At 51.7% G+C, this 18,187-nt stretch overlaps 2 protein-coding genes across 2 annotated transcripts in view; one reads left to right on the top strand and one right to left on the bottom strand.

The window, feature by feature from the left end:
• Window position 1: 1 nt before the first annotated feature.
• Window positions 2-626, top strand: GDF1 (growth differentiation factor 1; the record flags this gene model as incomplete). Its single annotated transcript, XM_006100426.2, has 1 exon — window positions 2-626. A coding segment is annotated over one exon (582 nt), but the record flags the coding sequence as incomplete, so codon positions are not given.
• Window positions 627-891: 265 nt separating this feature from the next.
• Window positions 892-18,187, bottom strand: part of UPF1 (UPF1, RNA helicase and ATPase) — a gene marked incomplete at its 5' end in the record, with an annotated part of 41,569 nt that continues 24,273 nt past the window's right edge. Inside the window, 19 exons of the mRNA XM_023764004.1 lie at window positions 892-2,567; window positions 3,167-3,289; window positions 3,678-3,895; window positions 3,980-4,141; window positions 5,331-5,412; window positions 5,780-5,954; window positions 6,959-7,101; window positions 7,703-7,859; window positions 8,224-8,341; window positions 12,951-13,164; window positions 13,583-13,726; window positions 14,454-14,568; window positions 14,661-14,825; window positions 15,869-15,987; window positions 16,091-16,250; window positions 16,348-16,456; window positions 16,964-17,062; window positions 17,237-17,321; window positions 17,935-18,096. Of these exons, the coding sequence (XP_023619772.1) occupies window positions 3,170-3,289; window positions 3,678-3,895; window positions 3,980-4,141; window positions 5,331-5,412; window positions 5,780-5,954; window positions 6,959-7,101; window positions 7,703-7,859; window positions 8,224-8,341; window positions 12,951-13,164; window positions 13,583-13,726; window positions 14,454-14,568; window positions 14,661-14,825; window positions 15,869-15,987; window positions 16,091-16,250; window positions 16,348-16,456; window positions 16,964-17,062; window positions 17,237-17,321; window positions 17,935-18,096 (2,547 nt within the window). The remainder of the gene's footprint in view (window positions 2,568-3,166; window positions 3,290-3,677; window positions 3,896-3,979; window positions 4,142-5,330; window positions 5,413-5,779; window positions 5,955-6,958; window positions 7,102-7,702; window positions 7,860-8,223; window positions 8,342-12,950; window positions 13,165-13,582; window positions 13,727-14,453; window positions 14,569-14,660; window positions 14,826-15,868; window positions 15,988-16,090; window positions 16,251-16,347; window positions 16,457-16,963; window positions 17,063-17,236; window positions 17,322-17,934; window positions 18,097-18,187) is intronic.

Raw genomic sequence — 18,187 nt, 5'->3', positions numbered from 1 at the left:
CCCCGTGCTGCTCCGCCAGGCAGTGGTCTCCCTGGGGACGCCGGTGCGCGCTGAGCTGCTGGGCGCCACCTGGGCCCACAACGCCTCAGTACCACGCAGCCTCCGCCTGGTGCTGGCGCTGCGCCCCCGGGACACGGGCACCTGCGGGCGCTTGGCTGAGGCCTCACTGTTGTTGGTGACCCTTGACCCGCGCCTGTGCCACCCCTTCGCCCGGCCGCGGCGCGAGGCCGAGCCCTCGGTGGGTGGCGGCCACGGGGGCTCCTGTCGCGCCCGGCGGCTCTACGTCAGCTTCCGCGAGGTGGGCTGGCATCGCTGGGTCATTGCGCCGCGCGGTTTCCTGGCCAACTACTGCCAGGGCCAGTGCTCGCTGCCCGCCACGCTGCCCGGGCCCGGGGGGCCGCCCGCGCTCAACCACGCCGTGCTGCGCGCGCTCATGCACTCGGCAGCCCCGGGTCCTGCCGGCCTGCCCTGCTGTGTTCCCGCGCGCCTGTCACCCATCTCCGTGCTCTTCTTCGACAACAGCGACAACGTGGTCCTGCGGCACTACGAGGACATGGTGGTGGACGAGTGCGGCTGCCGCTGACAGACTTCAGGAGCGGGGACACAATAAACACTGGGTGGTTTGAGCTGCTGTCTTTGGGTCTTGTCACCTGGGGCTGGGGGAGTACTGACATCCATCAGGCTGGTGGGGGAAGGGCGGTCTGGAGCCACCGGCCCTCTTAGAAGGTTGTATACAGGGGACCCTGGGAGTCGCCACCCCCCCACCCCCCCACACACTTTCCAGTCTGCTGGCCCAGCCCTTCTCAGCTTTGCCCTTCAGACTGCAGGACCCCAGACCTAAGTGCTCTCCCACCCCCTGTAGCTTATCCAGCTCTGTGACACATGCAAGAGTTGTTTTTAACATTTTATTGGTGACAAAAGAGCTTAAAACAAATTGACCAAAAATCAGAAGTGACATTGCCTTGGTACAGATGCTCCTTGATTTGGAAAACTCAGAGTAATTGCTGCTAGAAGGTGAATAAAAGCCAACAGCACAGAGCGAGGTAGAGCACTCCAAAAAAGGAACAGGGCAGTGGGGGGGGAGGGTGCGCACAGGGTCACAGCAGAAGCCTATCCAAGCGCAATGCCTCTAGGTGGCCTACCAAAAGCCCTACAGCAATGGGCTAAGAGGCCTTGCCAGAAGAAAGGTGCCTGTGTGTCCCTGTCTCTCCGTGTACCAGGTGGCATCTGGAGGTTTTGGGTTAAGGGCCAGTGTCAGACGCATGGGGAAGGGATGCTGGGGTCATGGTCACTAGGACCTGGGTAGGCAGGAAACAGTCCTCAACTTGGTGGTCACCACGGTGACAAACACCTGCCCCCACAGGGGACCTTTCACAACCACAAGAACTTCCACAATGCAGATCCAGCCTGATGCGTCTGTACAGCTGAAGTGATACACTCCCCCAAGCACCTTCAGCACAGAACCAACTTATTTCTGAAACTTCTTTTCCCAAATAAAATGAAAACCACCCCAACTCATTGAAGCTATGCTCACAGGTAGAAGGGCTCAAAATTTGGGAGTGGGGTGGAGAGAAAGGGGGTGGGGGGCAAGGCTCTCGGCTTGTCTGATGGCCACAGGGACCGTGGGCGTCTCCCTGGGGAAGCAGCCGCTGGCTGAGGAACGACCACCTCCCCACCCTCCAGCCTCATGGCTAGTTTTGCTGGGCCCTTCAGGGGACTGAGTCCACTGCATGTGAGAAGTGCCTTGCTTCTCGGAGTCCAGCGGAGCCCGTGGGCCCAGGCGATGTTCTCTCACTGCCCTGACGCACAGGGAGAAGCTGCTGGAAACTAAGCTGAAAACAAAAATCTTCCTCTCCATGATCGCGTCACAGGTGTTCATCCTAACCTCGTTGTGTGGCTCGTTTAAACTTCGTTTCTGGAAGCTTCTTGCATCTCCCAGGTCCACCACTAAGATTTGAGAGACAAACTCAGGAAAGTATTTTTCAGTACTCCTTTGAAAGAATCTTTAAGAAACAAACAGAAAACCCCAAACACCACATTTTCTTTAAATGAAAACCCTCTTAGAACACAGGCAGCGTGACTGCAAGGTCTCAGTGTGGACAGAACACGCGCCTCAGCGGGGCTCTCTAGGCACGGCTGCAAGGAGCCTGTTCAGCACAGAAATGTGAGTTGTTCCTGATAAAACGTAGTCCCCTTTCAATAAAAGAGAAAAAGAAAGAAAGAACAGAGGAAAGGGCTACTCTGAGATGAGGGTCTTCCTCCCTCCTCCTGGTCGCAGACCCAGGTGTAGACGCGGCGAGCTGGGCCTCCTTGGCGAGCTGGCTGCAGGGCTCTCGGGCTGGCCGGCCCCACCTCCGCTCTCCCTCTGTCTCCTCGCCGCGGTGCCAGCAGTGGGCGCTCACTATCTCGGGCTGCTCTCCCTCGGGTGCTCCTCTCCCTCTCCTGTTGCTCACAGTGGTGCTTCAGTTTTAGCAGTGGAAAACAGGTATCCATTTATTTTTATTTTTTATTACCCAGAGTAAGATGCTGATGGACTAAGCCACAAAGCTTAGCTCTTCCGCTGCCACCTGTAGAGAGGGGGAGGGAGAGGGCACAGGCTTTCAGAGAAAGTAGGAGCCCAGCCCTGCCTGGAAGGCAAGGTGCTTTCTCCCTACTTCCACTTAGCACCTATGTTCTCACCTGTAAAATGGGACCTCATGTGCTGGACAGCCCTTAGACCACTGACTCTCCAACCAGAGACAGAAGGCAGTCAAATGCTAAGGCTACAGCCTGTGCTATAACAGTGGCACCCCTTCTCCCAGCAGTACCAGCACACAGCTTTCCTTGGCACACCGACATGGGAACCGCAAGGCATGACTCACAGGCACCTTCTGCAGAAGTTCCCTATGCATCTAGTGCCAGGACCCATCACCCTCACAAGCTGCCAGTCAGGGAAAGGGATGTGTCCACCTCCCTGCCTGCCCAGGGGGCTATGGGCCTCCACAATCAGCCTTTCTCAGGAGTTCTAGGACTCGCAGGAGAGGACATAACACAGGGAGAGGTGCAGGGACCTGTAGTGACAGGTCACAATGATGAGTTGGCCCCTCCTGAACTTAAGACTCCCACATTTCCCGAGTTTTCTGACAAGTCCAGGTCCCGGTGAAGCCCTCCTCCGGAGTTGGCTTGCCTTCTAGTACTGAGACAGTCCCGTCACTCCACCATGCTGGTACGCCCGCTCCCCTTGGTACGTAGAATCTTGCGATAGCGCCACATCAATCTGGGACTTAAATTCATCACCAAGGTAACTGTCCTGAAAGACACAGTTGGGGAGATGAGCAGCCAGAGAACTGGCACATGTCCTTGCAACTTTGAGAATCTGCTGTGTGTTCAGCCCCTCCCAAGCCCAGAGAAGAGTCTGAAAAAGTAGTCCTGAAACCTGAGCAGCAGGAGACCCACACTGGTTACCTCACCACTGAGGCGGGTGACCTAGGACTGTTTGAAAGGGCAGCATCAGGGACAGAATGTTCTAAACCCACAGCACCACTGCTGAGGGCAGCCACGCAGGAGGCCATCCTCCTGAGTCCTTTGGGGAGTGTGTCAAGGGGTGTCGGTGTCTGTGTGTGTGTGGGGAGGGCACCCTGCGTTGGCCTAACTTCTCTGCAAGTGGATGTATTTCAAGTTCTGTGTAGCCAGCTCACCTGGGACAACTCAGGCTGGGAGAGACCAGGCTGGCTCATCTGGGAGGGCTGGCTCATGGAGATGTAGCCCTGTGTCAGGGCCCCCTGAGAGAAGGGCTGTGATGCCACATCCTGGCTGGCCTGGCTGCTGGGCAGGTTCGTCTGGCTGGGCCCAGGAAGGCCAAAGCGGTTCTTCTGGCGTCCACCACGACCCGTCTTGCCTTTTGGGGTGCCTCGGCCTGAAATACAGCGGCAGGATTCCTTGAAGGAGGTCTAAGCCTAAATGACAAGTGATTCTGCTCCGAGGCCTGGTGCTCGCTCACCTGCAGCTGGCCCATTAGCCTGTCCAAAATACCCTGGTGGTGGCATGGGTGGCATGACCAGGTTGAAGGGGATGGGAATGTTCATGGCGGCCACATGGCTGGGGCCAGCACTGATCATACCGAGCTGGTCGTGGGTCTGGAAGTACATGTTCGAGGGCCGGCCTGTAAGACAGGGTGAATGGCAAGTTCTCCACTGTGTACAGGTGAGTCTGCTGCCTACTTCCAGTCAGCTACTCTGCCTGCAGTGGGATGCCTATCCCATCCTGTCACTGCTCTGCCTGCAGTTTTTAGGGTGTCCCCATGGCAAGAACTGCCTGCTGCAGATTCTCACCATCAATCCCCTTCTCAACCTGCTGGGGGTGGTGCCTGGGAAACCACCTTTTCCCCTAGGGTATTCTGACACAACTATAGGGACCTGACAAACTGAGAACTACCACTCAATATTTCAAATAAAAGTGGTCCTTTCTGTGCCAACACATGTTCATACCACACACACTAAAAAGCAAGAGAATGACTAAGCTCCACAGACCAAAGGCCCCCACGGACTTGAAAACATGGTCTTCTGGGTCAGCCCCTGGGGACTGAGGGAAGAAGCACAGGCCTTGGACACCCTCAGCTACACAGCAACTTGCTGGATGTGGTGATGAGAGGATTGTTGTTAGAGAACACGATCCCCAATTTGAACCCAGAGGCCAGGCAAATACAGGGTCAAAGAAAGGGGGCTGCCGAGAACATGTAAGAGGAGCTGGGGTACACCTGCCCTCAGGATGAATACTGAGCATAGGAGGGAACAAAGCCCACAGTAAAAAACGTGGGCAGGTGGCACTGAAGTGAGTGACAGGGCACTGTGTCACCCTCTGTGCTGATTGGGGTGGGGAAGGGTCCCAGCAGGCAAGAACCTGGGGGATGAAAGAGAACCGTTTACACTGGCTCAGGCAGGAAGAGGTGTTCCCACCAGCAGGGGTCAGACTCAGCGTTGGGACATACAGAGACTCCACTAGGAGATGAGAACATGCTCCCAACTCAGAGCTCTGACAGAGCAAGAGGGGACTTCAGGAAGAGACAAAATCTGAAATGAGGTTGCAGGCCACTTGGAGGAACTGCATGTATGAGTTCCCATTGAAAAGGGGAGCACGGGGTGGGGGTGGGGGGCATGGGGGCAACCCGACAGAACTGTGTTATTTAAAAATATCTTCTTTTTAGAAACTGCCAAAGACCAACACTTTGATCTCAGAGAGGGAAGCTGAGAAGGAACTCGTTGTCAGGCAGGTTTCTGTGGACAGATGCAGTGCAGGCGTGGGAAGGGTCAACATCCTCAGTGCTGGCCCAGGCCCCCACAGAGAGGACTTACCCTGGCTGCTCCGATCATAGACCGATCCTGGGATGATGGCCTCCCGGGCATCATACATGGCTGTGGTCATGAAGCGGGCTCCCTGCAGAGGGTTTGGGTAGGTGAGAAATCCCGCTCCTCTTTCAATAACACAGCCTTTGATGCTCAACATTCCATCTCTGGCTTCCGTTCAAGCAGCCCTGTACCCCTCACCCCCCAAGGCACCCTGGGTTCACAAGGTTTCCTAACTGCCTTTGTCTCACTCCTAGATACCCCCAGGACTTCGCAGCCCGTATAGCCCCAGACCTCAGGACACTGGTGTGGGGAGCCAGCATGCATTGCTCCTCTTCACACACTGACATGCACACGCTTTCCACAGGCTACACCAGCCATCGCTCACTGCCAGGTGCCAAAATGGGGGCTTGGAGGAAAAGGGGTCCCATCCCTCCTGACTATCGGCCACAGCTCACAGGGTTGATGGTGTTGACCAGCTTCCGGGGCTTGCTGAACTGCATGAGGCTCTCCCGCAGGTTATTCAGAGGCCCCTCCACCAGCACCTTCTGCTCCTTGTAGTAATTCAGCAGGTGGTTCCACAGGGGCTGCTTGGACAGGGCCTTAGGGTTGCCCACAATGATGACTCCGTATCTGCAAGGTGTGGGCGCAAAGAACATGGTGCTTATGGCCTCATAGCAAACAAACACCACATACAACAGTCTGAGGCCAAACAAATTCAAAACCTGAGTCCAAAGTCACTGGGGGCCACCCTCAGCCTCCCTGCCTAGATGCCTGGCCTGCCCATGATGACTGGCACTGGAGCCCACCCTACAAGCTGTTAACATTGCACTGTTTATTTGGAAGTGGATTTCTAGGGGCTCAGATGACAAAAACCCCAGATGGCAGGTTAGCTCAGAGACTAGTTTCCTTGTTGTAGCCTCAAGTCGGCCTCCTGAGATGCCTCAGGGATCCTGACTAGGCATGTAACTTGATGGCTGAGCCTGGGCCTAGCTTCTGTGGACACTTACCTTCACCCAGCTGTTAGGGACATGTCCCCATGCTGGCCACCTAACAATAGTGTACAACACAAAGGGGGTAACCATGAAAACCAAGTGTCCTGGGTGGGGAAAGAATTGATGTGGGAACATGAGCCTGACCTTGGCTGGCACAGGGCAGCATGGGAGCCACCTTGTTCTCCAAGTCTCTTCTGCTGTTACCACTATTTCAGAGCAGTTACATCCCAGAACCAAAAAGGAGTCAGGGCCAAAACGTTAGACTCATAGTTCAACAACTCGACAGGGACACACTTCAGGCACTGGGTTTGAATCTCAAGTCAGAAGGGCCAGAACGGACATTGTCCATGAGACGGAGACCACAGAAAACCACCAGGACACACAAGCAAAGTACTTGCAGGTGAGCCCTGCTTTCTAAGTTGTTGCTGTAGCCTCTGGACCTCAGGAACTGGCAAAGGCCCCATCCCAGGCCCTGTACTGCCAGCCCAAGGTGTGGCTGGGGTGCGAGGACTGTTAACAAGAGGACCAGGAAGTGAGAAGCCTCCCAAAGTCAGACCCTGAGGAAAAGTCCCTCTGAAGGACCCTGAGACAGGAAGGTGACAATTGCCACCTACAAGCCCAGACAGGACTCAACCACTGTACCTTGCTCGGGTCAGGGCCACGTTAAGCCGCCTAGGGTCATTTAAAAACCCGATGCCTTGGTGCTCGTTGGCTCGCACACAGGAAAGGATGATGAAGTCCTTCTCACGCCCCTGGAATGCATCCACACTGGCAATCTCCACCTCCTGCAGGGACACATGGTCACGGTCAGTCAGCTGGCTGCCCTCAAAGACCCAGAGGCCACATGAAGCATGTCCAAATGCACCACTGAATCCCTGGTCCCCGGCCCTGCTCTCCTGGCCTTCCCGCTTTGTCTTTTTATTTTTGGGAATCTGTTTCCCAATAATAAAAGCGTACTTGCTCATTATAACACCCGAGACTGTTCCCAAGTTAACCGAACGAAGACCACATGTCACCGTCAGAACCATACTTTATAGTATGGTTCATTTCCACACGGAAAAATAATTATGTTGTCCTGCACCCTCATGAGATACACCTGGACATTTTACCCAGGTATTGACCCAAAAGTGGACAGCCTTCTCATGGATAAGAAACATCCACTACAACGTAGCACACACCACAGCCCTAAAGGTCAACCCTGGAGCCTTTTCAAGTTATGCTCTGAAAAGTATCCTGAGAAAAACAACTTTATGAACCTTGTCTCACATTTCTGACTCTTAAGACAGTCTTGAGTTGCAGGACTCAGCAGAAAGGTTAACATTCGAATGCAAACCTCCCTGGCCAGGTGATCAAGGTCAGTGTGGCAGAGGGAGATGGAGCTCGCACCTGGTACAGCTTGGTGTGCAGGGAGCCGCTGAACTGCATGTACTGCACCAGGTAGGAGCGCTGGCCCTCATAGGGTGTGATGATGCCAATCTGGTCCGGCTTGGCACCTGCCTTCAGCAGCTTCGTGGTGATCTTCTCAACATTTGCAGCCTCCGTCCTAAGGAAACCAGGCATTCAGTTCCCTGGGCTGCACCTGTGGACTCCTGAGACCAGAGGCTATGGGAGGTGCCGAGGCAGCTATGCCCACATTGGGGCCATCCTGTCCTGGACCAAGGGAGTCATAGAGGACAGAAAAAGCTCACCACACACACACACACACACACACACACACACACACACACAAAGAATCTGCTCAACATAAAAACAACACTGAAAAGCGAACTGAGAATATGCTGTGGCCTGAGAAACCTAAACAGAACAGAGTGAGGAGGGCAGTTTCAGACCAGCATTACATACATTAATTAAGAGTTGGCCAAGCCACCACTAAAGCCAGCTGTTGTGGCAGGCAAACCTCTGCATACCTGTTCAGGTAGGAGGTACCCGAACTGGCGATCTCCTCCTGGCCCTGGGTCACATAGAAGAACATCGGCTTATCAGGTTGGGGCCACTGGAAGTCAAACCCCTTCTTCACTCGATCCGCTGTCATTGGGGAAGGAAAAGAGGCAACACTTCCCGTCAGAGAAGAAAAATACAGCCAGAGCCATCCAAAAGGATCCCCCGCCCAAGAGGCAAGGACTGAGTGAAGCCGTGCACATGACACTCGACAGAGCTGCTCATTCCCTGAACAGGTCTTACTGTTTGGTGCTTTCTACAGCCACTTTACAAAACCTATGAAGATGTTCTATTTCCTTCTAGAGCTTTACTACTGCCCTCACAGGACTCAAAAGCCTCTACAATCGGCTTTTGTGGATGACACTGTTGAGCAACCTCTCCTGTCAGAGGAGCACATCTATCCAGTAGATCAGTGTGAGGAAACCGATATTTCTGCATGACAATAGCCTAACGTTGACATGCCAGTATACATGGTATGATGCCCTTTCATGTCAAGCTAGAAAGGAGGTCAAGTCTGTCTCTATCATTCAAGTGAGGACAGAGGCCAGCTGGTGAGTACAGTGGCCCGTTATCCCAGGGTCTGCTGCCAAATGTTTTTTTTCCCCCCAAAGTTTATTTTATTGTTGAGTATTACAGATGTCCCTGTTTTCCCTTTTGCCTCCCTCCACCCATTGCCCACCCTGTCCCAGGCTTTCACCTGTCTATTGTCTGTATTCATGGGCTTTGACTAATTTGTACTTCTAAATCCCTTCACCTTTTTCACCCATACCATCTACCCCCCTCTAATCCTGCAACCGTCAAAATGTTCTCTGTACCTGAGTCTGCCTCTATTCTGCCTATTTGTTCATCTTGATCTTTAGATTCTATTGCTGAAAGATATGTATTTGCCATTTTACTGTTCCTATTTTTTATCTCCCCCTCCCCCTTCTTCTTATTAAAGAAGACCCTTTAATATTCTATGTAATATCAGTTTGGTAGTGATGAACACCTTTATCTTTTTCTTGTTTGTGAAGCTCTTTATCTCACCTTCAATTCTAAATGACAGTTTTGCTGGGTAGAATAATCTTGGTTATAGGTCCTAGCTTTCATCACTTTAAATATTTCTTGTCACTCCATTCTGGCCTGCAAAGTTTCTGTTGAGAAATCAGCTGACACGGCATATGGGCGCTCCCATAGGGTAACTAACTGCTTTTCTCTTGCTGCTTATAAGATCCTCTCTTTGTCTTTAACCTTTGGCATTTTAATTATGATGTATCTTGGTGTGGGCCTCTTTGGGTTCATCTTGTTTGGAACTCTGTGCTTCCTGGAGTTGTACGTCTATTTCTTTCACTCGGTAAGGGAAGTTTTCTGTCATTTTTTCAAATAGGTTTTCAATATCTTGCTCTCTCCCCTCTCCTTCTGGCACCCCCATAATGTGAATGTTGGTATGCTTGAAGTTGTCCCAAAGGCTCCTTATACTATCTTCATATTTTTTGGATTCTTTTCGTTTTTGCTGTTCTGATTGGGTGTTGGTTTTTTTAAAAATATATTTTATTGACTTTTTACAGAGAGGAAGGGAGAGGGATAGTTAGAAACATCACGCCAAGGCCGGTTTGGCTCAGTGGATGGAGCGTCGGCCTGCGGACTGGGGGGTCCCAGGTTCGAATCCGGTCAAGGGCGTGTACCTTGGTTGCGGGCACATCCCCAGTGGGAGGTGTGCAGGAGGCAGCTGGTCGATGTTTCTCTCTCATCGATGTTTCTGGCTCTCTAGCCCTCTCCCTTCCTCTCTGTAAAAAATCAATAAAAATATTAAAAAAAAAAAAAAAAAGAAACATCAATCAGCTGCCTCCTGCACACCCCCACTGGGGATGTGCCTGCAACCAAGGTACATGCCCTTGACCAGAATCGACCCTGGGACCCCTCAGTCTGCAGGCTGACACTCTATCCACCAAGCCAAACCGGCTAGGGCTGATTGGGTGTTTTTTGCTTCCTTATATTCCAAATTGTTGATTTTATTCTTGGCACCCTCTACTCCACTGTAAATTATTCTTCATTTCATTTAGTGTATCTTTCATTTCTGACTGGTCCTTTTTTATATTGTCGATGTTCTCATAAAGATCCTTCAAGTTCTAAGTTTCTTGAAATTCTCAGTAAGTTTTTTGACATCTTATAACCATTATTTTGAACTCTGTATCAGGTAGTTTTCTTGCTTCCGTTTCATGTAGTTCTTTTTCTGAAGAATCTCCTTCTGTTCTTTCATTTGAGACAATTCTGTCTCTGTATTTTGGCTGCTTCCCAGTGTTTGTTTCTATATATTAGGTAGATCTACTATGTCTCCTGGACTTGGTAGAGTAGCCTTGAGTAGCAGGTGTCCTGTAGGGCCCAGTGACTCAGCCTCTCCACTCACCTGAGCTGGGCACTCAGTTGTGCCCCTGTGTGAGCTGTGTGCACTGTCCTACTGTAGCTATGCCTTGATTGATGTTGGCATCACTGGGAGGGACTGACCCCCAGGCCAATTGGTTGTGAGGCTCGGCTGCGACTAGAGCTGAAGGGCTGCTATACAGAAGCCAGCCCATGGAGCAGGACTTGCTTTAGTGGGGCTTTCGTACGCACTGAGTCCACCCCTTTGAATGTGGTAGGGTTGTAAACTGGCATGGTCTGAAGCTGACCACCAGGTGCACAGACTCTGGGGCCTCCTGGGAGGTGCAAAGTCTGCCTATGTCCTACTTGGGGCCAAAGCAATCTGCAGATGGCTGCTACTTGTGTTGGGCTTGAAGGTGTCCAGGAGAGGCCAACCTCTGAATCAAGGAAAGCTGCTGCTAGTGCTCAGCCTGGGGCCACTTACTGAGAGATATGGGGCACACTCAAGCCAGCTGCTGCTTGCTTGAGAAGTTTTAAGAAAGTCCAAAGCCTGAGGCAAGAGAGGCCAGTTGTATGAAAAAGCCACTGGAAATAGCTTAGATGAGACTGCAAGTAGGGTGGTGTGGGGTTTCAGGGAATCACCAGAGTGGGGTGAAAAGTGTGAGCCAGGTTGATGGAGATTTAACTATGGTGCCCTGCCTGCTGGCTTGTGGCGTGGGAGTGAGGGTGGGCCTCAGCAAAGAAACAATGCCTCTGCCAGCACTTCTGTCTGGGAGAAAACTGCCCCTCCAGCTCTTGTTTTAATTCTAGGCAGGTTAGTTTCTCCTTGAATGTCCCAGGTTCCTTTCAAGCTGCTGCCCCAGTGCTGGAGCTCAGTGGGAGTGACTCCTGAGTAAGAGCCCTTTAAGAGAAACTGCCTGGGGCCAGCAGCCTCCATGCCACTCAGCCACAATTCCTGCTGATTTTACAGCTAGGAATTGTGGGGACTTCTCTTCCTGGTACTGGAACCCTTGGCTAGGGGGCCTGGAGTGGGGTTGGGCCCCTCACTCCTCAGGGAAACCTCCACAGCCAAGATATCCATCCTGATTTTTATTCTAAAAATTTTATTGATTTCAGAGAGGAAGAGGGAGATAGAAATGAGAGAGAATCACTGATTGGCTGTCTCTTGCACACCTCCTTCCCCTCCACTGGGGATCAAGCCCGCAACCCGGGCACGTGCCCTTGACCGGAATCAAACCTGTGACCCTTTAGTCCGCAGGCTGACACTCTATCCACTGAGCCAAATCAGCTAGGACTGGTGACATATTTTATAGCTTTCCCCACAACTGTGGGACTCTCCCAATTCTCCACCAAAGCTGGACAGACGGTGCCGGGTAGGCCTCTGACAAAAGCCTCTCTTCTCTGCCCTGTGCACGGGACAGCCTTTGACCCAACTGACTTTGCAACACCCTCGCTACCTGTTAGGATGAGAGGTACCTACTGACTCCCCTCAGACACTGCCACCACCTCAATCTCATCAGAAAAACCACTCAGCACTGGGAACACTTAGTCAGCTCATGCTAGGGGGCATGAGGGTTCTAAAATACTAATTTTTGTTGAATCCTCAGATTTTATCACTGGTGGTAAATACTGTTAGTGTTCTTTTTTTAAATGTATTTCTTTTATTGATTTCAAGAGGAAGGGAGAGGGAGAGAGAGATAGAAACATCAATGATGAGAGAGAACCACTGATTGTCTGCCTGCTGCATGGCCCCTACTGGGGACTGAGCCCACAAGCTGGGCATGCGCCCTGACTGGGAATCGAACCCTGACCTCCTGGTTCATAGTTCAATGCTCAACCATTGAGCCACGCCAGCCGGGCTGTTAGTGTTTTTCTTAAAACATAAGTCATAAGCTTGCTTTGTTTTCAGGAAAATAAATACTCCCCCAGCTGAGTGACCAGTGAGTACTTCATTCATCAAGTACCTTGTATACCCACCAGTGTCACAAGGATATGCACTTAGGGTGTTAGTTGCCATAAGCGTGTGGCAGTGATGACATACAGTAGTCTGGTGGAACCATCCAGACTCCTGCTGAAATCCCTGCTGGTTCCCAATGCTGCTTTTGAACCATTAGTGCAACTGTCAGCACAGCAAAGGGCATATGCCAACTTCACTCTGAAAGGAGTCTTGCCTTCCCATCTTGTGGACCCGAGGGCATTGGCTCTGAGAACTGGGCATCCACACTGCAGAGTGGACATGCTGTACTGCTGACCATGGTACCTCTTGGAGGCACCCCTCGCACACAAATGGTTGCTAATAAAGCCACTCAGGAAGGAAGCAACCGCATGTCCCCACTGACCCCCTGCCGAGTATTACCTGCAGTGACGCCGTTCTGCAGAGAGCCCTCATAGAAGATGTTGGATGGGAAGGCACTGAGTGCAGGGTGCATCCGATACTGGACTTGCAGGCGGATTGGACGAATGCCGAGCACCACCAGGCGCTCGAACAGTGACTGAGACAGCCCGGCCTTGGCTGCCTTCTTGCACATCACCACGGGGCCCAGCTGGCAGTGGTCACCCACAAGGATTAGCTGTGATGAGAGGCCCACACAGGTGAGAAGTTCAAGCATGAAGCAGCTGGGACATCCATTCTCAGAAGACTAAGGGGCCCAGGGTCCACATAAGCACCCAGTCATGCAAATTCCAGTGGTAAGATACTGACTGGGCATGAGAAACTGCCCACCACAGACATGAAACACACTCAGACATTCATTCAGGACGCACACAGAAATGCTCTCAAAGACCCCTTAAAGGGCTCACCATGCATCCCTGAGCTCTGCCAGGGTGTCACAGGATGTTTAAAAACAAAAAACAAAAAACAAAAGAACCCAGCCTCACAGGACGTTAAAAAACACACACAACCTTCAGCATTAAGAATTATACAGAACTGAACAGGAGAGAATGCACACCAGTTTTCAAACAAGAACACCATGAAAGGGGTTGGCTCACCTGCTTGGCTCCAAGGACCACAGGGACCATGCACTCTGGCTCCGTGGCCTGGGTGCTCTCGTCGATAAGAATGGAGCGGAACTGCATCTTGGCAAGCCTGGGGTCTCCTGCACCCACACATGTGCAGCAGATGACGTCCGCGTTCTGGGGAAGAGAATGTGTGAGCATCAGGGGCAACTGCAACAGTACAGTTTACCAGGCGCCAAAGGGCAGGTAGGCAGGACAGAACAGGATACCATTCTGGTCCCTGCCCTCCTGACAACCACGAAAACAAGCTGTCTCTCCCTGACAGCACTCACATAAACTTTTGAGATCCTAAGTCAGTGATGGTGAACCTATGACACACATGTCAGAGGTGACACGCGAACTCATTTTTTTATTTTTCTTTGTTAAATGGCATTTAAATATATAAAATAAATATCAAAAATATAAGTCTTTGTTTTACTATGGTTGCAAATACCAAAAAATTTCCGTATGTGACACGGTACCAGAGTTAAGTTATGGTTTTTCAAAATGCTGACACCCCGAGCTCAAAATGTTCGCCATCACTGTCCTAAGTGGTAGGGCCTTACCAGAGAAAACCTCTCAGCACAGACGGTTCGGTGCTTGAGACAGCCTCTAGGGAGCAGTGCTGAGCCGGGGAACAGGTGCTGGGCTGGGATCCACTTTCAGTTGATTTGTCATGAAATAACAGACACACCCCGAGGGTACAGACCAAGATCCCAAGTTCCCAGGAGCAGTGAGGCTGGCAGGCAGTAGAAACTACTAAAAAATCATGCCTGTGTGGTCTCAGGGTACCTATGCTTTCTTCCAAAAGTAGGCACAACCTAACTAAAGGTGCCATCATATGCCCTAAGGCCCAGGCCCTCACCATGAGCAGCTCCCTTTCAGCTGTGCGCTTCAGGGCTCGGTACCGCTTCTCATCGGCAGATGACAGCTCCCCAGTCTCGTCCTTTAGCTGCTGCAGCTTCTGCAGCTCTGGCATGCTGGAAGCACAGGCACAGCAGTGGGCATGGAGGACTTGCACCAGGGCCACACAGAGAACCCCCCCCACCTGCAGCCAGGTACCGACACTCACCTATCCATGTTCCTGATCTGGTTGTGCAGGGCCAGGAAGGACACTGGGGAGTCAATGGCCTCGCGGCTCTTAGCGCAGAGCCGCACAACTTTCAGCCCAGTCTGGTGGATCTTCTCAGTCAGCTGATCCACAGCTATGTTACTTGGAGCACAGACGAGCACAGGCCTTAAACATAAAGCGAATGAATATCTCAGTGCTAGCCCAGAGGAGATTAATGAAACGCAAAACAACCTAAGACTGTTGTTTTGAATCACAGGCAGTGCAGACAAACCTAAGACTAAAAGCCAGGAGCCCTAGCTGGTTTGGCTCAGTGGATAGAGCGTCAGCCTGCTGACTGAAGGGTCTCAGCTTCAATTCTGATCAAGGGCACATGCCCAGTTGCAGGCTTGATCCCCAGTAGGGGGCGTGCAGGAGGCAGCCGATCAATGATTCTCCCTCATCATTGATGTTTCTATCTCTCTCTCCCTCTCCATTCCTGAGATTTAAAAAAAAAAAAAAGACTAAAGCCAGGAATGGTACAATGCAGGAGCTAAAAGCCCAGCCCGTCCAGGACTCCCTGTCCCCAGTTTTCACTTTACTCATGCAAAGTATTGCTAACAACAGACCTGCATCCTCACCCCTCCCCATCTCATGGTGGAGACTTTCCAAGCTGAGGCACATACAGCACAGTACCACCTGGGTGAACTGACCAGAGCTGCCTTTAAGAGCAGCAGGCTTGCCCTGGTCAATGTAGCTCAGTTGGTTGGGTGTTGTTCCGTGTATTAAAAGGTTGCTGGTTCGATTCCTGATCAGGACACATGCCCAGGTTCGAGGCTCAGTCCCCATTAGGGGACATGTAGGAGACAGCTGATCAATGATTCTCTCTCATCATGGATGTTTCTATCCCTTCCTTCCTTCCTCTCTCTAAATCAGCATATATATACATACACACACGTATATATAAGTCTTTCTTTTAAAATATATATTTTTCATGTTGTTGTTGTTTTTTAATTTCAGAGAGAGCCAAACAACTGGTGTAGTTCAGTGGTTGAACACCCATCCATGAACTCGCCATCTCTCTAAAAAATCTTTTAAAAAAAGAAGAGCAACAGGCTGCAGGCTGTCTTGTTAAAAGCAACCAGAAGCCTGATCTAATACAAACAATGTAAAACACAGTGAGCAGGTAACCCTCCCAAGACATTCCTGCCGTCAGGCCTGCTGATCCCTACCCATTGCCCTGCCGTGCCAGGTGGTAGACAATGGTGGCAGAGGTCACTGTCTTCCCTGTTCCTGGTGGTCCCTGGATCAGGCTCAGCGGTCTTTGCAGCACAGTCTTCACAGCATAAACCTTCAGATACAAGTGGCCATTAGGGGGTACAGATCCCTTGGCCCACCCCCGCCCCCAGCAGCTCTTCAGGCCAGGCCCCAGCCACCTCCAGGATGATAAGAACCTGAGAGTGGTTGAGGTCGGGCAGCCCCTGTGCAGTGAAGCGCTTGGGCAGCTGGCACTTGATGATGACGTCCTCCACCTCGTGGCCGAGCAGTTTATGGTAGATATAGCCTGACACAGAGGTTTCATCGACAGCAAACGTTTTCAGCGCACTCTGCATCCTGTGGCAAAGTAACAGGTTGGCTATGTGCTCATGTAGGCTGGTGGTAAGCCCACCCCCAGGAAAGGAGAATCATTTAGGGCTGGAGGCAGACGCACCTGTCAAATGAGGTGGATTTCCACACGAAATCCACCTGGAAGTTATGTGTCACCTCCACAGGTGCACCCACACTGCTCCGCAGCTCAATGGCAATCTCATCGCCATAATCTGCAATGCTGAGTTAAGGTTCATCCTTGTCATAAGCTGGGTTTACCTTTCTGAGGAGCCCTTATTTGGTTACTGAGGAGACATCTCTCTCCCATTGTGCCAAAAGTTAACAACACAGCCAGTGAGACCCATGTTCTGACAGATTCTGTCCAGTGTCCCGGTCCCCTGCAACTACCCCCCACCCAAACTACCCCGTGAACCTTGGGGTGTCATCCAGGATGCCAGGATGGATTGGCCACATCTAGAACCCAGGTTCTGACTGTGAGCTTCAGAGATGAGGTGAACATCTCAAAGCATCCTGGCTCCAGGTAAAGCATTGCTTCTACTAGTTATATATAAATGTGTGCCCTCAGAGTCCAAATGAAGGGCTCAGTGGCTTGAAACAAACTTGACTACAAGGGGTCTCTCCAGCCATGGCCATACTCTCCACCCAAGGCCCCAGGACTGGTCTCCACAGTGACCAACACACAGATCCCCTGTGCTAGCTCTTCTTCACACAAAGGATACTATCAGGGACCTTGATGACGTGGCCGATCCCTTTCCACAGGGGCGCCAGGTCCCCTTTGTACCGCAGGCATATCTCATCCCCTTGCATGAGCCGCATGTCTTCCAGGAAAGAGAGAGCAAAAAGCGTTTTCAACATGTGCCTAGGCTACCATGGAAGAGTTCAAATTAAGGGGTACTTTACAAGGGCAAACTAGGAATTATGCTATTTATGGTCACAAATATTTTAAAACTTAAAATCACCTCTTAACCAAATTATGACTAAATCCTCATTACCAGAGTCAGTCTTGGGTAAAGTGAAGTAGGCGATTCTCTTCTTGTTAAGGCCCAGGTCCCACCTGACCGTGATGTTATCTTGAGTCTGAGCACATGAAAAATAAGAGCCCTGTTAGCCTGTGACACAGACATGGCCTGGACTCCTGTGTCTGGGTATCCACAGGCATGTGCCCTATGACAACTCCATGAGCCATGATGCTGGGGTGCATCAAGCAGCATCCAACAGCCTGAAACACCAACAAGGGCACCCCTGGGAGAGAAGTCATTAGGACCTAAGAACCCGCAGAAGACAACCAGGATCCCCCATTCGACGTCTGCTCTCAAGAGGTCCTCGGAAGAAGAGAAGGAAGCCAGCAGCTGAGGGCACGGCCCAGGAGCCCCGCGGCTCTTACTTCCTAGACATGCTCTTCGTGGGACTAGCACAGAGTGCCCTCTGCAGACCGCGGCTCCTTGGATCTGACGCTCGTGGCAATGGGCAAAGACTGTGAACCCGACTGTGAGGGACTTTTGTTGGATTTAAAATCAGGCTAGTGTCTAGCTCTGAGTGACAGAGCATCTGCCCTCGATCCATGGCTCCGTCTCTCTAGGCACAGGGCCGAGGCCCATGGTAGTGTTGGCAGCCTGCAAGTAAAACCATCCTAACAGTCTCAGGAGAGATGTGTTAAAACAACCACACCCTCCTGCACACACCACATCACCTGTGACTCTTTCAGTTTCTTGTCATAGTCAGCCTCCAGCTTGACCAGAGGCCCAAATATGTTCTGGTACTGGTAGGCATCCTCATACCGCAGGAGGACATGCTGCGGCTCCTCATCCACTCCGGGCTTCTCTAGGTCCTCCAAGGTGGCAGAAGGGTTCTCCTAGAAAACAAGACCCGTACCGAGTTTGTCCCCAATTTCACCCATGTATGAAATTAACTACATGGAAGCTCACCAGTCACCAGAGGGATGG

Source organism: Myotis lucifugus, unplaced genomic scaffold, assembly GCF_000147115.1.
Source record: "Myotis lucifugus unplaced genomic scaffold, Myoluc2.0 scaffold_311, whole genome shotgun sequence".
NCBI classification, from domain to species: Eukaryota; Metazoa; Chordata; class Mammalia; order Chiroptera; family Vespertilionidae; genus Myotis; species Myotis lucifugus.
The sequence above is the reverse complement of the archived record's forward strand: the minus strand, read 5'-3'. Positions and strand labels throughout refer to the sequence as shown.